General features: G+C 56.5%; 1 protein-coding gene across 2 annotated transcripts; it reads left to right on the top strand.

Annotated features, from left to right (window-relative positions):
* The first annotated feature begins 6 nt into the window (after positions 1 to 6).
* Slc6a7 (solute carrier family 6 (neurotransmitter transporter), member 7) lies at positions 7 to 18,576 on the top strand. 2 transcript variants are annotated; one of them, XM_005380584.1, is made up of 14 exons: positions 7 to 55; positions 4,563 to 4,746; positions 6,565 to 6,696; positions 6,867 to 7,101; positions 8,655 to 8,793; positions 10,142 to 10,276; positions 11,158 to 11,261; positions 11,389 to 11,513; positions 12,139 to 12,251; positions 12,342 to 12,473; positions 13,045 to 13,144; positions 13,295 to 13,395; positions 13,905 to 14,072; positions 17,109 to 18,576. In XM_005380584.1, the coding sequence occupies exons 1-14, from the start codon at positions 23 to 25 to the stop codon at positions 17,316 to 17,318; spliced, it is 1,911 nt and encodes a 636-aa protein (XP_005380641.1). In that variant the 5' UTR covers positions 7 to 22; the 3' UTR covers positions 17,319 to 18,576. The 2 variants fall into 2 exon arrangements, with proteins under 2 accessions (XP_005380641.1, XP_005380640.1); XM_005380583.1 differs by lacking the exon at positions 7 to 55 and adding an exon at positions 2,016 to 2,242.
* Positions 18,577 to 20,014: the final 1,438 nt, after the last annotated feature.

The following is a 20,014-nucleotide window of genomic DNA, read 5'->3' as shown; positions in this document are numbered from 1 at the left end:
GGTGCCGGCACCCGCCCTCGAGATGAAGAAGCTCCAGGGAGCTCAGCTCCGCAAGGTAGTGCACCTGAAGCGGGGCGGGAGGGTCGGGAGGGTCGGGTCGGGTGGGGGGCGCGGCGCAGGGACCCCGGAAGCTCAGGTTCGGGAGGCCGGCAGAGCACGATGGGGGGTTTAGGAGAGGGGCGGGGTCATGGTCTCCCCTCCCCAGCCTCTAGGATGTGGAGACTGGGGTCCGGAGGCACTGGGCCTGGCCCTGCGAACAGGTGTCTGCAGCCCTAGCAGGCGAGGCGTAGGGGAGGCTGGGGCAGATACCTTTCCCGGTCCCCGCCTGCTGCCCCCGGAGCTGATTGCGGGCTAAGGAGTGTTAGAAGCTGAGCGCCAGCCCTGGGCCGGACTAATTTCGGGGTCAGGTACCCTCCTGGCCCGCCTCAGGCCACTCAGTTCTGAGGCAGCCTCTCTGCCAGCCGCCATCGATCGGACCCACTCCGTGCCTGCCCGCCCTGGCCCTGCAAGCCCGTACCCTGCTCCCTCCCGCTTCCTCTGGCAGCTCTGCCACCCTGCTGAGACCCCGGGCTGTCTCTTTCTCTGCAGGGTTGCAGGGAAGCAAAGGCAGGCAAAGAGTGGGGCGAATGGGAGCCCCAAGGATCCTGGGTGGAGCTGGAGGCTGGGACAAGAGGTGAAGGGGGAGCACTGGGGGGAAGTTTCCTGACTTTTGGTTTAGTAGTACCAGCCCTGGCCAAGGAGTCAGAACTCCAGGGTACTATTTCTGCAGCTGCCACCTGCCATCCTCTAACCATCCCCAGTTGGGGGCCACGGAGTGTGAGTGGAGTGCTAGACTCTGTGACCCAGAAGGGGCACATGGGTTGCTGTCATCACTCCCACACCCCCTCCTCCCACACAAGCACACACTCATTCAAGCTCTGTGCTTGGACAGCCAGGCATGGATGGCACTGCTTAGGAAGTGGGTCTTTTCTACTGGCTGACTTGATTTTATGGGGCCATTTGTGGGTGCCTTGAGTCCTCTGGGTCCTGTGCCTCTTTTTTTTCTACTCTTCTCTCTTCTCTTTGTTCTCACCACTTGACAAGAACCCTTGCCCCTCTTTGCCAGAGGCTGCAAATTACATAAATAGCCATGTGTCGTGAGGAGCTGGGAACTTAGGCAGCCGTATGTCATTCAATCTTCCAGGAATTCTGCAAATTGAGTCTTATTGTTCCCATTTCATCAATGAGGTAACTAAGGCAGAGGGAGGAGGCTTACTGCTTACCCAGAGGTGAGATGAGCAACTTAGAACTGCTGGGGCCACTTCCTCTTTGGTCTGGGAGAGAAGAGGGAGAAAATGCCAGGATCAGCAAGGAAGCAGCATGGCGCAGAGCTGAGCACTGGACTGGGAGTCAGAGATCTTGGTCCTAGTTTTATTCTGCCCTTTATCTGTTATTTGACCTTGGGCTCATCCCTTCTACTCCCGGGGCTCGGTTTCTTCATATACACAATAACGGAGTTGGAATCAAGATTCTATTGTCTCTCTCTTTCCTGAAGAACGTACTGACAGCATGGCTTGGGCAGTCCTGCCTCTCCAGGCCCTGCAGGCGTCGCTTGCATCTGGTGGTTCCTAAAGAGAAGCTGCAGGTCTTACACACTTGGGTGTGTGCTCTTCTCCTGCGTGATCCTAGAATGAAGATTGGGATGTTCAGGAGCCAGAGCTCCCACCCAGGTGGAAATGTGAAGTGGCTGTGTAGCTTCCAACCCTGTCCCATTTATCTAGTTGCTGTCCTCTCTCTCTTGACCAATCCCATCCTCGCTGTGCCAGCATCCTAGGATTCAGCATGCGGCATTAGGGGCTTCTGGTAGGCTCCTGATTGATTCAGCTTTGGAGACCCCATCCCTGGCCCTGAAACAGGAGCAAGCTTCCCTCTGATTGGGGGAGGAGGAGGAGGAGTTGGCAACATCCAGCTCTTGGAACTCTTGTCACCATGGAAACAGAGCCGGGACCGCTCTGTGAGCGTGGAAAGGGCAGCTTCTCTGGAGAGATCAGAGGAGTCTCATTAACAGGACCTCCTGCCAGATGGCCTGAACAGGACAGGAAAGTCCCAGGTGACAGGCATGCCTTGCTACCCAATGCCAAGGGCCAGTGTTAACTGGCTGCTGCTGCTGCATCCTTCCTGGAGCTCACCTGGGAGGAGAGGTTCCAGAAGACTGATGCTCACTCAGCTGGAGAGGCATCTGCAGGGGAAGGGAGGCGTTCAGGTAAGTCTGGGAGGGGCTGCTCACCTCAGCATGTCCAAAATCACTGCTAAGGAACTGTCCAGCCAGCACTTGTGTGTTTCAGCCCTTAGAGCCTAGTGACTTTAAAGGCAGCTTTTTACCTCTGTTATTGTTACCATCACCTGTAATCTTGCCAGGCTCTTCCTGTCACCCTTGCCCAGCCCCAGGCAAGATCACCATGGTGGTCACCACTATCACTGAGAACCAGTCCAGTGCTGTTATCCCAGTGCTGCCATCTGATCCACTGCCTACCCCAGCCACCACAGCCAGACACCTCCAGTGCTGGAGACACTCATACCAGCCCTACCCTCTATTACCACACCCCCCGGACTGAGGACAGAACCCATAGCCTTGCACATGCCAGGCAGGCGCGCACCACTGAGTTACACCCTAGCCCTCCCTTAACCATTTTAATCCCAGCAGTGCTTATATAACCAATGCCCAGAAAGCCTCTTCAGCCACCACCTGACTTATTTGGACAGTGTTACAAGGAGGAAGTCCTCTGGCCAGTAGCTTGGACTGAGTCCCCAGGTCAGGCTTTGATCTGACCCTTAAGGGTTGGAACTGTCCCCAGCAAAGGCTGTGGTGAGCTTGCCTCATGGACCACCAGAGCCAGAAGCCTCACTGGCCTTCATCTTCCCAAGTACAGCACACCCTAGCATGCTGACTCCATGAGATCCTCTTCTTAAGCAGATTTGGGTATACTGCATTCTAGTCCTTATTTGGGGTTGTGTGTATTGGTCCATTAAAAGATACGGCAAGTCCTGTAGTAAAGAAACATATTTAATTTTGTGTTAACCCAGCTTTTCTCAAACATCTTTGACTCAAGAACCCTTTTTTCCATGTACTACTATGAACATGTGATATATCATGAGAAATACTGACCCATGCCGTCCCCTTTTGTCCAGCTGGGGAAACTGAGGTCAGAAGACTTAGAAAGTCATGCAGTGCATTAGCATAGACCTTGGACTAGAACTGCAGCCTGCTGACCTCCATTCCAGTCCAGTGTTGTTCCAGGTTTCCTGTAAGCATTTCTCAAAGGAAGCAGAGGTCATTTTTCCTCTCTGAAGACCCTAAACAGTTACTTACTAATCAGCTTCCTTTGTATTTCCATTTTTCTCTGCCGCAAGGTGTGAATTCCAGAGCAAGCAGGCAAGGTATGGCTCCCCTTTCTCCTGACCTCTTCCTGGGTCAGTTGCTGGGAACTGCTCTGAATTTCAGATAGTCATCCTTGTTCCTTTGGGCTTCCTTCCAGGCACTAGGCCTAGGCAGTTGTGGTCAGGCTACCTAGCATTTCCTGTCCTGGGATCCCAAGTGGCTAGAGCAGGGCCGCCATCTCCCAGGCCCAGCCAGAAGGAAGAGTGCCCATCGGACTTCTCTGCCCCCTTTGAATCGTGGAAGGATATGTTAGAGACAGCTGGCCTCCGTGCCCCTCTGCACTTATCTGTCTGCCAGTGACAGCAAGATTCCAACTCTCTGAGACAAGTTAGGGCTTAGTAGCATGTGCATGCTCATGAGCGAACATCCACAGTCATCAGTAGGCTCCTCAAGCTGCACTGCATAGTTCTAATTCCTCCCTTAAGGAGTCATGTTCTGCCAAATCATCCACTTCCTGTGCTAAGGGTTCCTTGCTCTTCCCTTTGTCCCTTTGCAGCCACTTTTCCTGAACATCCTTCCATCAGCCATCTGCTCTTTGGACATGCTTCACACCGTCTCTGTGTCTTTCTTAAAATCAGATGCCTGGGGTGGAAATGAAGCTCATCCTGCACAGTGGGGAAGACATGGCCATCACTGTCAGAAAAGTCTGGGCTCAAGACCCAGTTCTCTCACTCACCAACCAGGTCAAAATCTTGGCTGGTCATGACCCCTCTCTGAGCCTCAATTTTCCTCATGATTAGAAGGGAGCTTAGAAGAGTACTTCCGTTGCATGGCTGGTCTGAGGTTGGACTCAGGTGACGGGAGGAAAATATTTAGTGCAAGCGCTCAGTATGTCGTGATTGTTAGTAAGATTGTTATCAGCAACAGCTGTGGCGGCAGCAGCAGCATAGGACCATCCCTTGACCTGGCCTCTGCCATCCACACTGAGATCAGGTAGCTTTCTCAGTGCCTAGGTCACCTGCTGGGGCCTAAGGATCTTCCGCACATGACCGTGCGAATCCAGATGATAGTGCCTGATTATCTAAACCAAGACAGCATCTTTTCATTTAGCCCTGTCCACTTCGGTATTCCTGCCTTGGTAGGGTCACAGCTCCAGCCTGACCTCACCCTTCTTCCTCCCCACTTTGGTGTCTCTTACTGACAGCCCATCACCCCAGACCTGCTGATGACCCCCAGTGACCAGGGCGATGTGGACCTGGATGTGGACTTTGCTGCAGACCGGGGCAACTGGACAGGCAAGCTGGACTTCCTGCTGTCCTGCATTGGCTACTGTGTGGGCCTGGGGAACGTCTGGCGCTTCCCCTATCGAGCCTACACCAATGGAGGAGGTATGGCCTCAGTCCAGTGGAGGGGTGTCTGGGGTGATGGACCAAAGCTCTGGGACAGAGTGAGCTTTTCTGCCACCTCAGCCACTGTCTTCTGTGTGACCTTGGGCTGGCAGGAGGGAGCTCACTCTGCCTTGTTCCTTCCTATCAAGCCAGGCCCCTCCTCCTTCTTTCTCCCAGGATGGATACCCCCACGATTTTCTCTCTGAGGCTCACACTCCCTGGACCCCATGCTGTGTGATAAAGGCTTTATCTGTCTATCAGGGATCAATTCGCTTTTAATATTCTCCCCACCACCTCCCCCTTCCTCCAGAACCCCGCTCCATCAATCATTTCCTCTCTTGAATCGTATTTCCTCCTGTTCTGGTTTCTTCCATTCAGACTGCAAACACACACACACACACACACACACACACACACACAATTCCTTTTGTTCCTGAATCTCTGATGAGTGACATTGTGAATTTCATTAACAGTAGCAAGGGTCAAGCGCTCACCACCTGCCAGGCCCTGGGCTTGGTGTGCATCTCCTTTAACCCTCACAGCCCTCCCGGGTGAGCACCACAGCATGATGAGGCAGAGAGACTTGTAGTGGGCCAGGTTTCTTGTCCAAGGTCACATAGCCCCCATGGTCCCAACATTCCAACCCAGAGCCAGGCACCATGGCAGAGTCCTATAATCCCAGCTACTAATGAGGCTGAGGCAGGAGGATTGCAAGTTCAAGGCCAGCCTGGGAAGTTAGTGATACCCTGTTTTAAAGGAAAATAAAAGTAAAGGGCTAGGGATGTAGCTCAGTGGGAGAGTGCTTGCCTTGCTTATGTGAGGTTCTGCGTTCAACCTCCAGCATCACAAATAAATCCAACTGGGACAGTCTTGTCCAGGCCCACGGTGGTCTTGCCAGGATTCTGTCTCCAGCTGTCTCCACCAGACTTGTAAAGGAGTGTATATTGGTGCAGTGAGAGAAATCAGGTGAAACAAAGCAAAGCTATGTTCATATTACCAGTTACGTGGGACTGGGGCCAGCCACTGAGACTCCAGGGACGCACAACGTCCACAGTGCTGCCTTGCTACTCTCCCTCTCCTCACTTCCCCGCTCTGCTTTGTCTGCTGACCTCGTTGTTCCCTGAGGCAGGTTCTGTCTGCCCTGCAGTTGGGGATAGGAAAGGTGACCACAGACACTCTGGAATGGTGCAGGTCCTCAGCAGGTTTCGCAATCCAGAGCTTTCCATCTGATTAAGTGTAGACAGCATTGCAGGTAGGTTTCTAGATGGCCTGCCTTGGGATATGTGTCCATAGCAGGGCCCAAGGGAGAGCAGGTGTGACTGCAGCACTTCCAGGGCTGTACGGTGGTGGACAGCTCTCTGAAGAAGGTGGGTGCCAGCAATATAGGAGAAGGGGGAAGGGATGTTGGGCCCAGGAAACCACAGGTGGCAGTCTTGAGTGTCTGAGGCAGCACAGCCAAGAGAGGAGACCAGACTGGAGCCGGGTTCTGAAGGACAGCAACTCCTGTCCCAAGGAGTGTGCACTTGCTTTAATGAGTTCCCTCATTCCATCGTTCATTCAGTCCTTCATTTATTCGTTCACTTGCTCTGCAGGCGGTTTTCCAGGGTCTGCTCTGGGTCAGCCTTGTTTTGGGCACGGGGCTACAATGATGAGTAAAGCCTTGCTGGACTCCTTGGTCCTCAGAGGCCTGATGAAAGAGACGACAGCCCCACAGGCTCAGGGTCCCAGTGGTGTCTGCCGTGGGGCAGGGTCGGGTGGAGCCAGGCTTTGGGGGAGCTGATCCTGTGAGCCCCTCCCAGCCTTCCCTGTTCCTCGCAGGCGCCTTCCTTGTGCCCTACTTCCTCATGCTGGCCATCTGCGGCATTCCCCTCTTCTTCCTGGAGCTCTCCCTGGGCCAGTTCTCCAGCCTGGGACCCCTGGCCGTCTGGAAAATCAGCCCCCTCTTCAAAGGTGAGGCCTCAGTGGTCCCTGGGCTGGGCTCACGCTGAGGGACCACTCCCTCAGACTCAACCTCCCGGCAGAGAGGAAAGTGAAGGCAGGAGGTGATAGCTTCCTGAGGCCACTCAGCTGGGCCCATGGAGAGCTCGGGGGCCACCCAGCAACACCTCTCCCCACACTAGGTGCTGGCGCAGCCATGCTGCTCATCGTAGGCCTGGTGGCCATCTACTACAACATGATCATCGCCTACGTCCTTTTCTACCTCTTCGCCTCCCTCACCAGCATCTTGCCCTGGGAGCACTGCGGCAACTGGTGGAACACGGAGCGCTGCCTTGAGCACAGAGGCACCAAGCATGGCAACGGCGCACTGCCCCTCAACCTCTCCAGCACTGTGAGCCCCAGCGAGGAGTACTGGAGGTCAGGTGCCTGCGCCACTGAGGCTGGGCGGAGAGGGTGCCCTCCGGAGCAGCATTCGGGGGTAGCGTTAGGTGGACTCTTCACTGGGTCAGCTCTGGGACCTTGAACAGTTTATTTGGGTTCTGTTGCTTTCTCTTTAGAATGAGGACAATAGTAGTAGCTGTTTCAGAAGGTGGTCATGAAGATGAAAGGAAAGAATGCATAGAAAATCCTGCAGTCCAGTCTGGAGGGTAGTAAATGCTAGCTAATAAGCCTAACACGGAGGTGATGGTAACAGTAGTGGTGACATTTTGGAGTTTCTGTTTCCTCTTCTGTAACAGTGGAGGTGACGATAGTACCTGTTTCACTGGATGTTATCTACTCAGTCATTTGCTTATTCATTCTTTTAATAAATATGTATGAGCACCTACTATATCATAGGCAAATATGTAGTGTAGGGCCAGGGCCATACATAGTAAAGACCATCTCAGATTAACATAGTAGGAGAGGTGAGACGGATGGAGTTGCATTGCTGTGAGGCTTAAAGGGATTCAGGTAAAACTGTCACATGGGCAACCTGGGCATGGCAGCTGTCAAGAGGCTGTCACTGCTCATCGGCTTGTCCCAGCACCCCATTCCACAGCTGGGAAAACCAGACCCCAGGCCTGCTTAGCCGTGGATAGTAGAGGTGGTATTGCCATGTAGGACTCCTGATTCCTATCCTGTTCTGGGGCATTCTGGAGAAGTCTGAACCCTGTGTGAGGACTACCGTCTGGCCAGAGGTTTGGGTCCCTCACCCCTTCCACTGTAAAAGGCTGCTCTTGGGGATTCCCCCACATGGGCCCATGTTGGAACCGTTTCTTTCCAGTCTGCATGGGCTGCACAGTCCAACTGTCCCTGTCACGGCCATTGCAGTGCCCATACCTGCTGAAGCGCAGGTCTGACAGTGGGAGAGGACAGGCCCAGGTCTGCAGCTCAAAGCCAAAACTCGACGTGGTCACCGGCAGCTGCCAGGAGTTTCCATGGCAATGTCATGAGCCACTCCACCAGTTGGGATGCCAGCAGGAGGCAGGTGGTACAGTCCGCAGGGCCTGATGGAAGGAAGTGAGGTGAAGGGGCTTTCAGGAGGTCAGGAAACCCACTGGGAAAGGTGGGGTGCCAGGGACTAGCAATAGGAGGAGCTGTTACCCACCCTGAACCACAGAGGCGAGAGCCAGAACCGGGGAGATTGGAGCTCGGAAGAAGGTCTGCCCAGCCAGAGCTGTGGCTCAGAGCAATGGCCACAGCCAGACTCCCAGGGTGGTGGCGAGCGGGTGCACTTGTGTGTACACACATGAACCCGGACCCCTCTTCCTGTCCCCTTTGTGTGTCCTGCTGCTGCCTCCCTGCAGGCAGTGAAAGCAGAAGAGGAAGGAAGCCAAGATAAGGGGTCAGTTAGAGTCCTGGGAACACAGCTGGGGAGGGAAGGATGAGAGGGGCAGGGAGGCTGTCTCGTGAAGATTCGAAGGGCCTCACTGCACACAGCTGTACTCCAGACCCGTGGATGGTGACCACAGGACCTTCGTCTCTTACAGCCGCTATGTCCTCCACATCCAAGGCAGCCAAGGCATCGGCAGCCCTGGGGAAATCCGCTGGAACCTCTGCCTCTGCCTGCTGCTGGCCTGGGTCATCGTGTTCCTCTGCATCCTCAAGGGTGTCAAGTCCTCGGGCAAGGTGAACCCGGGAGTCCCCAAGGCCTGAGAGGGTGGGAAGGGCTTCCTGGAGGGGGTGGGTGAGCGCCAGGGCTGAGAGATGCTCAGACTTCACCCAGAGGAGGGAGGAAGTGGGCACTGAGATGGGGCAGAGCCGCAGGAGCACTGAGGAGGGGGCAGGAACAGTGGGCTGGGCTCCTTATTCAAATTGGTCTCGAGCCCAGGGCTGGCTCTCTGAAGGGGCTCAGTGATAGTTTGTTGAACAGAGGGTGGGCCTGAGGCGCCAGTGAGCCAAACCCAGCGGTGTTGCTCAGTTAGGAAGTCCAGAGGTCTGCTGCAGGTGCAGCTGGGCCCGGGGTCATGGGACAGCGTTGAGGAACCTCTTCTCTGGCCTCTCTGGAAAGCCAGGCTCTCCTCTGCGTTGGCTTCCTTCTTCGGGAGGCTGCCCCCGAAGCCCCAGACTTAGACTTTACCTGACTGGGGAAAGGCTTCTCATTCCTGCTTGCACAATCACAGAACTGAGTCTTACTGGGTGAGCGGGGTGGTGCCCCCACCCCTGAACCAGTCTCGTGGCCAGGAGGGTGGAATGCTCTGCTGGACCCGGAGTCAGCCCCTTCCAGGGAAAGATAACGCACTGTATCTGAAGAAGGCAAACTAGTTGCTGGGAAGGAGAAGCCGTTGATGTCCATTGTGGGTGACGAAGGGGCAAGAAAGGCAGCAAACCGGTTACAGAGGAATTGGAAGGGTTCCCTCAGGAATTATACTTTAGCACGTGTCGCTCCGCTAAGCGCTGACAAGTGCTGCCTGCGAGGGACAGGGCCGTTACAATGAGACTGAGGACGCGCTGGAAAGCTTTTAGCAAGGGGAGGGGCATCATGGTCACCGCTAAGGCGCCGGGGTGAGGTGTGCCAGGGCTTGCTGAGCAAGTGTGCGGGGATGTGGCAGAGGCAGAGGGAAGTCTGGGAGCATCGGATGCTTGGTGGCCGTGCAGAGTGAGCTTGCACGGCCAGGTGTAGGCAGACAGGAGTTGACTGATTTTTTATGAAAAAAATTTTCCTGTGGGGCTGGGGATTGAACTCAGGGTTTTGCGTATGCTGAGCATGTGCCCTACCTCTGACTACGTCCCCAACCCAGGAAGATTCTTACCACTACACTGGTGGCCTGTACCAGACACCTTGGCAAGCGGGTGACAGCACGCTGCTAATGGGTTGGGTGGGTGGAGGCAGGAGGGAGCGAAGCATGTACAAGGAGGAGGGCCAGTTCCTGGCCCGGGCCACCCAAGGGGAGACGAGTGTCTAAATGAGGATGTGAGGAGGAGGAGAGGTGTAGAAAGAAGGTCCCCGGCCTCTGGCTCCCTGCTTGTCTCTCAGGTGGTGTATTTCACGGCCACGTTCCCCTACATCATCCTGCTCATGCTGCTGGTCCGTGGAGTGACCCTCCCCGGGGCCTGGAAGGGCATCCAGTTCTATCTGACACCCCAGTTCCACCACCTGTTGTCTTCCAAGGTGAGGTTCTCGGGATGGGGTACAGAGAGAAGGGTCAGCCAGGGTGAGGAGTAGAAAGGACTCGGTGGGGAAGAGAGGGGGTGGGGGCAGGAACCACCCACTTGGAGAGCCCCAGCAGCAAGCAGTGTACCCGGCCCTTCGTGTGTGTCTTTTTCACTTGTTATTCTTAAAAATCCTATGAAAGAAACAGTATTGTCCACATTTTACAGGTGAAAAACCTTTAGTTCATAAGAATGCATGATAAGCTTAAGGCATGTGACTAGAGAGTACCAGAGTTGGGATTGCAGTCCAGATCTGTTGGACTCCAAATCCCAGGAAGGCACTGGTACTAGTGCTGATAGCAACATGGTACTGATAGCTAACATTTACTATGTGTTGGCCCATGGCTGTGCCTGAACCTGCCCTAGCACTGTGCTAAATAATAGTGGCTTAATTCCTACTGCCCCCCTTTATGAGGCAGGCACTATTCCTGTTCCCTCATCACCAGCAAGGAGCCTGCAGTCCAGGGCAGTGATGTGCAGCTACAAAGCAGTGGAGCTGGGATCCCTGTCCAGGTCTCTCTGACTCTAGGCAGGAAAAAAAAGGGTTATAGGAGCTCACTATCAACAAATCTGCTGGAAGCTTTACATTAGGCACTACTTACTTATGGAATGGACCAGGCTTGGAGAGCAGCTGTGAGACTAGGTAGGAAACTGAGGCCAGGGGTGGGGGCTGGTCCACATCCTGCCGTGCAAGTGCTAGAGCTGGGCTTGTGAGCCTGGCTTCCCCACACTAAGCCTGGACTGTGCGCCCCAGCCTAGCCCACTCCCTGGCTGCCCCCTGCACCCACGGTGCACCAGCCCCGCCCCCCTGGCCTCCATCTCCCTCCTTCCCCGGCGCAGGTATGGATCGAAGCTGCTCTTCAGATCTTCTACTCCCTGGGTGTGGGCTTCGGGGGTCTTCTCACCTTTGCCTCCTACAACACATTTCACCAGAACATCTATAGGTCAGTGCCTGCAGTTTCTCAGCCCCCTGGGGCTGAAGCAAGGAGGAGAGTGGCTGGCCAGGGAGGGCCTTCTGGGTTGAGGGCACCACCTTCTCACCCTGTCCTGTGCCCGGACTTCTCCTGGCAGAGACACCTTCATCGTCACTCTGGGCAATGCCGTCACCAGCATCCTGGCTGGCTTTGCCATCTTCTCTGTGCTGGGCTACATGTCGCAGGAGCTGGGCGTGCCTGTGGACCAAGTAGCCAAAGCAGGTGGGCAGGGTGCTAGGGTCTGTTGTGAGGGTGTGTGCGGACCAGGGAGATTGTAAATGGGTATGGGGTGTGTTGTGTGCCTTGCAAGAGCTTGCGTGTTCCTGTGCATGCAAATGAACATGTCCTAGTTGGTTCCTGGGTGTCTGTGTATAAAGGAATAGCTGTGCAAAGGCACACTGTGTTATTAGTTTGTGTCTTCAGGTGAGTCTGTGGAGACTGTCTTATCTCTTGTGCCTTGCTGGTCCAAAGGAGTCATTTTCTGTGGTGAGCTGTCTGTGTGCAAGTGAGAATGAATCAAGGGTGAGAATGGTCTTGTGAATCAGTGTGACTTGTGTCAGTGGTTATCAATAAGTAGGTTTTAGTGGGGTTCTTTGTACAAATGATTGTGTACACACACGTGTTCTAATAAGGTTTTATATTGGAGCTTATGTTTATTCATGCATTCATTTATTCTATTATTTTATTGAGCACCTGGGCTGACCCATGTCCTTGAGGTTATGACAGCATTAGAAGCGTACGTTCGGTGCGTGCCCCAGAGTGTGCCTGCACAGATGTGCGTGTATGGAGTGTGTACGTGGGGTCGCTGCATGCGCCAAGCTGCTGACCTAGTGTGCTCTTGGCCCAGGCCCCGGCCTGGCCTTTGTAGTCTACCCACAGGCCATGACCATGCTGCCCCTGTCGCCCTTCTGGTCTTTCCTCTTCTTCTTCATGCTTCTGACGCTCGGCTTGGACAGCCAGGTGAGCCTCCTGCGTGGTGTGGGAGGAGAACACTTCCCTGGTGGTGCGTGGGGAGAACACTTACCCCGCCTCCTGCCTCCCACCATCCAGTTTGCCTTTCTGGAGACCATTGTGACAGCAGTTACAGACGAGTTCCCATACTACCTGCGGCCCAAGAAGGTGGTGTTCTCAGGCCTCATCTGCGTGTCCATGTACCTGATGGGGTTGATCCTCACCACTGACGTGAGTGCCCTGCTGGGGGAAGGCAGGCAGGGCAGGGTGGGGACGGCACCTGCAGCTGTGTCTCTGGCCCGGCCGAGCAGTCATTGAGACACCCGCCTTCCTCATTTTGAAGAACCTGTCCCTCCCCAGGCCCTGTCTCCAAAGGGAGGCAGTACAACCTTGGCAGAATCTCAGAGTCTGGAGATGTGGGTTCAAACCTCGCTCCCGCACCTGCTGAACGACCTCAGACAAGTGACTGCCTGCCTGAGCCTGTTCTCCTCATTGTTAAGTGGGGGTTCTGTCAGACAGGGCTTTTGGGAGACTCAAGGAGGTGGGGCAGGAGCATCGGTGGGCAGGTGGCTGGTGTCATGTTGTCTTCATCTTGCTCTCCTGGCAGCCTGGCTACTTGCTGCTCACTCCCTGCTAGGAAAAGGAGGCGGGCCAGGGATGTAGCTCAGTGGCACAAGCGCCTGCCTGGCAAGCACAAGGTCCTGAGTTCGATTCCCAGTTTAAAAAAAAAAGAAAGGAAAAGGAGGCTGTGGCAGAGGGTGGAGCCAGGGTGGGAGACCCAGAGCTGTGACTTGTGTTTCAGGGGGGCATGTACTGGCTGGTCCTCCTGGATGACTACAGCGCCAGCTTCGGGCTGATGGTGGTGGTGATCACCACGTGCCTCGCTGTCACCCGGGTTTACGGTGAGAAGGGGTCTGAGAGTCGGAGCTGATGCTCCCTCACGTGGGAGAACGGGGTCTACATGGGGGCCCTTTTGCTTTGTGGGAGGGGGGTGCTGGGGAAGGGGCTTCTGTGGGTCAGCTGTGGAGCCATTGCTCCTCCTCCTTACACAGGCATCCAGAGGTTCTGCCGAGACATCCACATGATGCTGGGCTTCAAGCCGGGCCTCTACTTCAGGGGCTGCTGGCTGTTTCTGTCCCCAGCCACACTCCTGGTAAGCAGCGTGGGAGGGAGGCTAGCTGGCTGACTCTGTATTCAGTCTGATAGGGCCGCCCTGACGCAGAGCAGAGCCTCTGTCCAGGCTGCGGGCTGGATGGGAGGGTCCTAGCCCGCCCCGCTCTCCTTTTGCAAGGCCCTCAGCTTTTGTATCTGTGCTAGGCCAGCTTTGCCTTTGATTGGCAAGAGGGTGGGGTTTTCCCTCTTTCCCTGTGGCCTCAGGGCCTCAACACTGGGTTTTCTTGGTCTTCAGGTGGCACTGCTCAGGGACAGGCCATCTTAAGAAAGGGTGCTTCAGAGCTGAGCTGTCCCAGCCTTAGGTCAGCTTGGAGCTGCACTAGCTCAGGCCTTAGAGAGTCTCCAGGGATGTGCTATCTCAGGTTCCTTTACAGCTTAGAACTCTGGGTGGCTCTGGGCTGGGCTATGTCAGGTCTTGGGAAAACAACTCAGACCAGGGCTGTCCCAAGCCCTGGAGGCCACTGTGATGCTGAAGTCCCCACCCTGCAGGCCTTGCTGGTGTATAGCATTGTCAAGTACCAGCCCTCAGAGTACGGCAGCTACCGCTTCCCTGCCTGGGCAGAGCTGCTAGGCATCCTAATGGGCCTGCTGTCCTGCCTCATGATCCCCGCTGGCATGCTGGTGGCTGTGCTTCGAGAGGAGGGCTCGCTCTGGGAGGTGAGTCTGCCCTTCCCATCCATCTTTGCCCTCCGGGCTCTGACCTTGTCCTGGACCCTCACACCTTACCAGGGCATTGTGTGCTTCTTTAGCCTAAAGAGACCTGCTTGTGTGAAGCAGATTCAGAGGCCTGGGGTCCTGCCTTTGGCACCTCCCAGCACATAGTATCTTGGTGAGGGTACAAAAGACCACTGATGACCTGGTCTTTGGGCCAGAATCAGGACTTGAACTCAGGTGACCAACCTAGGGCTTCCCGCTGGAACTCAGATTCCTTAGGCAGCACCAAGCACACCCAAGAGATGGACTGGCACCTTCCCCCTGCTGTGTCCTGTAGGTGGCCTGGGACAGAATGATGCTGCAAGCCTTGCCCCAGGCCAGGGCTTCAGGAAGAGACCCAGAAAACAGAGTACAAGCTATTGGGCACAGGGGTCAGCAGGCCTCGGAGGAGGGAAATGGCAACCTTTGTGGGCCCTGGGATGTGACGTGTGACCAAAGCAAGGCCCTGCCTGTCTCTGTGCCTCAGGACACTGTACACTGAGGACACTGAGCCGTTCACTTCTGCAGCTGCTGGTGGCCAGAGGCTGTCATTGTGAGTGGAGCTTGAGAGAGCCTGATGGGTCCCGAAGGGAAAGTAGGGAGCCTCCCCAGCACGTGTTCTATCCTAGGGGTGCGGGAGCCAGTGGTAGGAATTGACAGTGGAAGGAAACTGGCTACAGAGCAGCCCTCCTGGCCCTTCCCATGCCTGCCGATCAGCTCAGTGCTGCCCCATCCCAGCCCCATGTACCCTCCCTGCAGCCCTCCCATCATCTCTGAGTCTCCAAGCAGAGAGAGGCTCCCGCCCTGCCACCTTCAGCAGCAGAAGGGCACTGTGACTGCACCCTCGACCACAGGGGCAGCCCAACGTCCAGCTGCTGCTGTGTCTGACCGCTGTGCGACTTTTGGCAAACCCTTCTGTGAACCCCGGGAGCGCTCTCTGTGCTCCTAAAGGGCCATTTGCCTGCTTTAGGAAGTCAGGAAAGGAAGGCAGAGTGGGGAGCTGCTCACTGGAGCTCAGGTTCTGGGAGGCTGATATTCCATCAGGCTTAGTGACCAGCTGGAAGAAACTCTGGGCTCCCAGCAGCCACTGCAGGAGCTGCCCACTGCCCACAGCCAGGTGGAGAGGAACAGGGCAGTGAGCAGCGCAGAGGAGTCACTGGCTCAGGGGTGCCACCTTCAGAGGCCATTAGATGATTCATTAGGCTCAGAACCCTGGTTCTGCCATTTGTCAGTGGCATGAATGACCCTGAGCAAGCGCCTGCACCTCTCTTGCTTTCTCCATCTTTAGAGTAAGGACAGTGATACCCACTTATAGGACTGCTGTGAAAAGAAAAGTAGCTCATTGACATAGCACGGTGGGGATAGAGATGCCAAGTATTTCAAAATTCGGGATGGAGTTGCATTGCCTGGGTTCAAAGCCCAGGACCACCACTTCCCACCCTTGTGACCTCAGCTATCTTAACCAGCTGGCCTGAGCTTTAATTCTTAGATAAATCCATGGGGCGGACGGTGAAAGTGTTAATAGCCCTCTCATGGGGATACCACAAAGACCCCTTCTAGTAAGCAACATGCGCAGAGCCGACTGCAGGCAGTGCTCACTCAGTTCCAGTCCAGGGTGGTTTTGCATTTGGTGATGGCGGGGACGTTGTTGGCTGTCACAGAGAGGGGAGGGGTTCGGCGCAGTGCTGCTTTCACCTGCTGGACACAGGCCAAGAGTGCTGCTAAATGTCCCTCCATGCATAGGGCAGCCCCAGAACAGAAATTTTCCTGAACAAAAGGCTGAGAAACCTGGGTCTGGGCACCTAGTTCAGCTGGAAACACAGCTAAACCCTCGCTCTTGGGGAACTTGCATTTTAATGTGGGAGACGGGCAGCAAGCAAGTACGTGAAGACAGTGGTAAGGGCTACGCTTTAGGAAGAACACAAAAATGCAAACAGAAGGAACACAAAGGCATGGAGGAGCCCAGAAAATGCTGGCACAATAGTCACGGGCATCCATGTGGATTGGGGAAAGTGTTCGGGGCAGTTCGGCAACAGGTGCAAAAGCCCTGAAGCAGGAAGGGTTGGCAGGTCTGAAAGCAGCAGAGAGAACGGTGTCCCTGGAGCAGAGGGAGTGGGGGGAGAGGGGCAGGTGCTGAGGCCATGAGGTAGACAGGGCAGGACACAGGAGGCCGGGGTGAGTGCTTCAGATTCATGCCGAGGGAAGAGAAGCCATTGGCAGGCTTCTGAGGAGTGGGGTTACGCTCTGTGAATCCGTGTGCTTCCCGCACTGTGAGCACCAGGTGTGCCAGGCCCGAGGCCAAGGGCACTCCGCACGTGCTGTCCCCGAACCTGTGCCCAGTGGCCTCTCCTGCTGTCAGGCGCCTCCTTCTCTAAGAGCCTGAAGCTCTTCTCCCTGGCTGGGGAGGCAGAAGGCCCTGGGAATGAGGTCAGAGGAGGAAGGAGCTCTAGACCTTCCAGGCTGAGTCGCCACGTAGTCAGCTCCCTCCTTCCATGGAAACGGGCCCAAGAGGGAAAGGTCGAAGTCAAGGCTGGAAGGACCCAAGGGGGTCACCGCAGTCCTCCCTTAGCTCTCCTCGCTCCTCCTAAAATCCTCCAGCTCCTCTGCATTCAGCATTTCGGGGGAGGAAGCCAGAGTGGGCTTCTGGCTCCACCTGCAGGTGCACAGAGGAGAGCCCTGCCTCATCCTCACAATGGCACTGTTTAGCAGGCCCTGCCCTGCTCCTGGCACCCCACCAAGGGCATCATCTCAGTGCTGCTCTGGCAGGGCTCACAGCACCAGGTTACAGACCATACCCAAAGGCCACCCAGCTTGTAAGTGGGGAGGTACCCTGCATACACACACACACACACACACACACACACACACACACACACACTGCCCTGGGGTTGTTGCAGGAACTCAGCCAGGTGACGTGGTCAGGTCTTTTCTCGGTGCCTGGCCGTAGGCTACACTCAGCCACTGTTGGCTGTCTTCACCGCTGTCACTGCCCTGCCACAGAGGCTCCAGCAGGCCAGCCGGCCAGCCATGGACTGGGGCCCGTCGCTGGAGGAGAACCGGACAGGCATGTATGTGGCCACACTAGCCGGGAGCCAGTCGCCCAAGCCGCTGATGGTGCACATGCGCAAGTACGGGGGCATCACCAGCTTTGAGAACACAGCCATCGAGGTGGACCGCGAGATCGCAGAGGAAGAGGAGTCCATGATGTGAGGCCAGAGGCCGGATGGGCAGCAGGTTCTCTACCTGGGGCCCCACAGCCCTGCCAGGGAGCCTGCCAGGTGCAGCCACACTGCTGGGATTCTGAGAGGCCGGGAGAGCTTGCCGTGGTGATGCTGGCTCTTACTGCAATTCCGCCTTGTGACCTGGGCCTGTCCCAAAACCACTGTCTGCCCCACCCCCAGCACAGCCCTCTCTCTGTAGAAGGACATATTAAGGCCAGTGAGGGAGGGACTGGCCCAAGGTCACATGGCGAGAGGACTTGGTCCAGGGCCTGTGGACAGTCTGCATCCTTTCCCCACATGGTCACTGCTGTCCGGGGCCCAGCCCTTCTCTGTGCTGGGAAGCTGTCCTCACACTCACACAGCCTGAGCTGCAGGGCAGCAAGAGGCTTGCAGAGCTCACAAGGCCCTGGATGTTGGGGGCTCAGTGGGAAGGAAGATCACTGTGGGTTCCTGAGTGCAGGCCCAGCTTCCCAAAAGTAGGAGCAGAGGGCCTTTGGGGAAGGCAAGTTTCTAAGAGAAAGAAGGGGCACACCTCAGGCAGAGATGCCCCCAGGAGCCAGGGGAAGCCAAGCTGCCCCTGTGGAGCCCCTGCACAGCTGGAGATGTCGATGGCGGCAGGCTTTAAGGGCATTCTGGTCCCCGTGAGGGACAGCAGGGAGGGGAGCCGGGCGGTGGGTGGGAGCGGAGCTGCATGATACCTGACATCCCTTTGGGTCTCTGCAGGGTGCCCTGGGGACAGGATGCACATAGAGGCCTGCGGAGGCAGCTGGGGCCTGAGAGAGGGCACCGGGGTGGAGACGGGAAGACAGGAGGCTCCAAACCCTGTGCCTGGGTGTGGCAGGGAGGCCTGAGAGTCAGTCGCGGCTGTGCAGGTGGGACAGAGGGTCAGGGCCCGGGCTCGCTTTCTTCCCTCTCCTTCATCCCAGAGGCCCTCACCGCCTCCCCCAGCTCCAGGTGCTGCTGGGGCATCGGCCGTGGCTGAGTGACAAGAGAAACTGAGACGAAGAGACACGCGCACGTGGTCATCTGTCTGGATGCCATGCGCCAAGCTCCGGGGCCCAGCGTGAGGCCCGAGGCAGACATCAGGGGTGTGGCCCCTCCAAGGCCTGAGTGGTTTCTTGCGCAGGGCGCTCTCCAGTGGACGGGTGCCTTGGTGCAGCTGCGGCAGCCTCTGTGCCCTGTCTCCTGGCATCTCCCCGCCATCTGTCTTCTGTTGGTTGATTGTTAATAAACACCAGATGAGCTCATCTTCCTGTCTCCTGACTGCCGAGAGCCTGAGAGGGGCAGCACAGGCCTCCCTGCCTTCCACTCCCACTGGTCAGACGAGGAGACTGAGGCTCGGCCACCTCCTTTCTTGGCTCTCCTGAGTCCTACAGCCTGCTCTGCACTCTGCTGGGGGGTGGAGGGGCTGAGGACAGAAGGTGAACTCCGGCCCCGCACAGACTACTTAGTTCCCCCCTTTGTCCCCTCGGATGAACTGAGATCCACCGCGAGGAAGATACTTCAGGGTGGCAGATCTGGGCTGGCCAGCCTCTCCTTTGTCTCCTCCTCTGCCTTTCTGGCAGGTGAGGGTTGGAGCTGGAAGACCGGGCTTGGGAGGAGCCAGGGTTTCCCTCCTGGCAGGGCCTGGCTGTATGAAAGAGCCCTGGCTGTCTAATGCGAGGCCGGGTGTTTGCACGGCTTTGACTGCAGCGCAAAGGAAGGGCTGCATGTTTGGGGATTAATAATTTCCCCTAACAAAGCGCCAGGCCCCTCCTACCCCTCTGTTGGGGCTCCCGTGGGAAAAAGGATGAATTTGCTAATTTGCAGAGGATGCAGGAATGGCCTTCATAAGTCGGGATGCTTCTTCCCACACCCAGGGCGGCTTGGCCTTGCTGGCAGGGCCCCTGGCACTGGGTCTCCCAGCATTCTTTCTGCGCCTGCCAGGAGCCACGGTCTTGGCATTTCTCACCCTGCCCTCACTGCAGCCAGGCACCCAGGAGAGGGAATAGCACAGAGCCCAGTGCTCTCTGCTCCCCAGATTCCAAGTGTGTGCACCCACAACCCCAGGCCCCCTCTCACCGGCCTTGTCCCCATCCCCGCCAGCCCTCCACTCTTCCTGCCTCCCCTCCTCGTCCTCACCCACCCAGCCCCGCAGCTGTGATTTCTGCACTGCCCTCCCTGGCCCTGTCCTCCGTCCGTCCGTCCGTTCTGTTTTTCCATTTCCATTTCCACCACTCTCAGGCAGCTCTTCCTCCCTCACCGCCCCTCTCCTCCCTCTGCCACCTGTGCCATCTCCTGGCTGCCACCCCCCACGCTAGGCTGAGTCCGGGTCTCCCTGGCTCACAACACAGCGCATCCCAGCCAGGCCTGACTACCCAGGAGCTGGCTGGAGAACCAGGTGCCCCAGCTCACACACCCATGACCGCACAGCAGGCAGCTCGGCCCTGTCCCCCCAGGACCCCAGCCTGGGGCCCATCCTAGAATATCCGAACAGGTGACCTGAGTGAGGAGAGCTCTTGGCTGAGCAGAATAACTGACCAAGGGAATAACTGGCCACTGAGGTTGGTGGATGCGGGAGGCACTGGCAGGAGAGCTGTGGGGCGGTGGAGAGAGAAGCATGCCCGAGCGAAGAGAAGCCTGCCTCTCTGAAACCCCAGTCTCCGGGCTTTTTAGGAGTACCTGGAAGTCTGGATTGCTGTGAGA

This window comes from Chinchilla lanigera, unplaced genomic scaffold (assembly GCF_000276665.1).
Source record: "Chinchilla lanigera isolate Chin_1 unplaced genomic scaffold, ChiLan1.0 scaffold00014, whole genome shotgun sequence".
Taxonomy (NCBI): Eukaryota; Metazoa; Chordata; class Mammalia; order Rodentia; family Chinchillidae; genus Chinchilla; species Chinchilla lanigera.
Note: the sequence above shows the minus strand (reverse complement) of the source record. Positions and strands in the feature narration are given on the sequence as shown.

Bases quoted from the DNA above. Each gene is read 5' to 3' on its own strand.
- Slc6a7 (XM_005380583.1), top strand. From the start codon at position 2,099: ATGCCTTGCTACCCAATGCCAAGGGCCAGTGTTAACTGGCTGCTGCTG. The intron at 10,277-11,157 runs GTGAGGTTCTCG...TCCCCGGCGCAG, and splicing joins ACCACCTGTTGTCTTCCAAG to GTATGGATCGAAGCTGCTCT. The intron at 13,145-13,294 runs GTGAGAAGGGGT...CTCCTTACACAG, and splicing joins CGCTGTCACCCGGGTTTACG to GCATCCAGAGGTTCTGCCGA.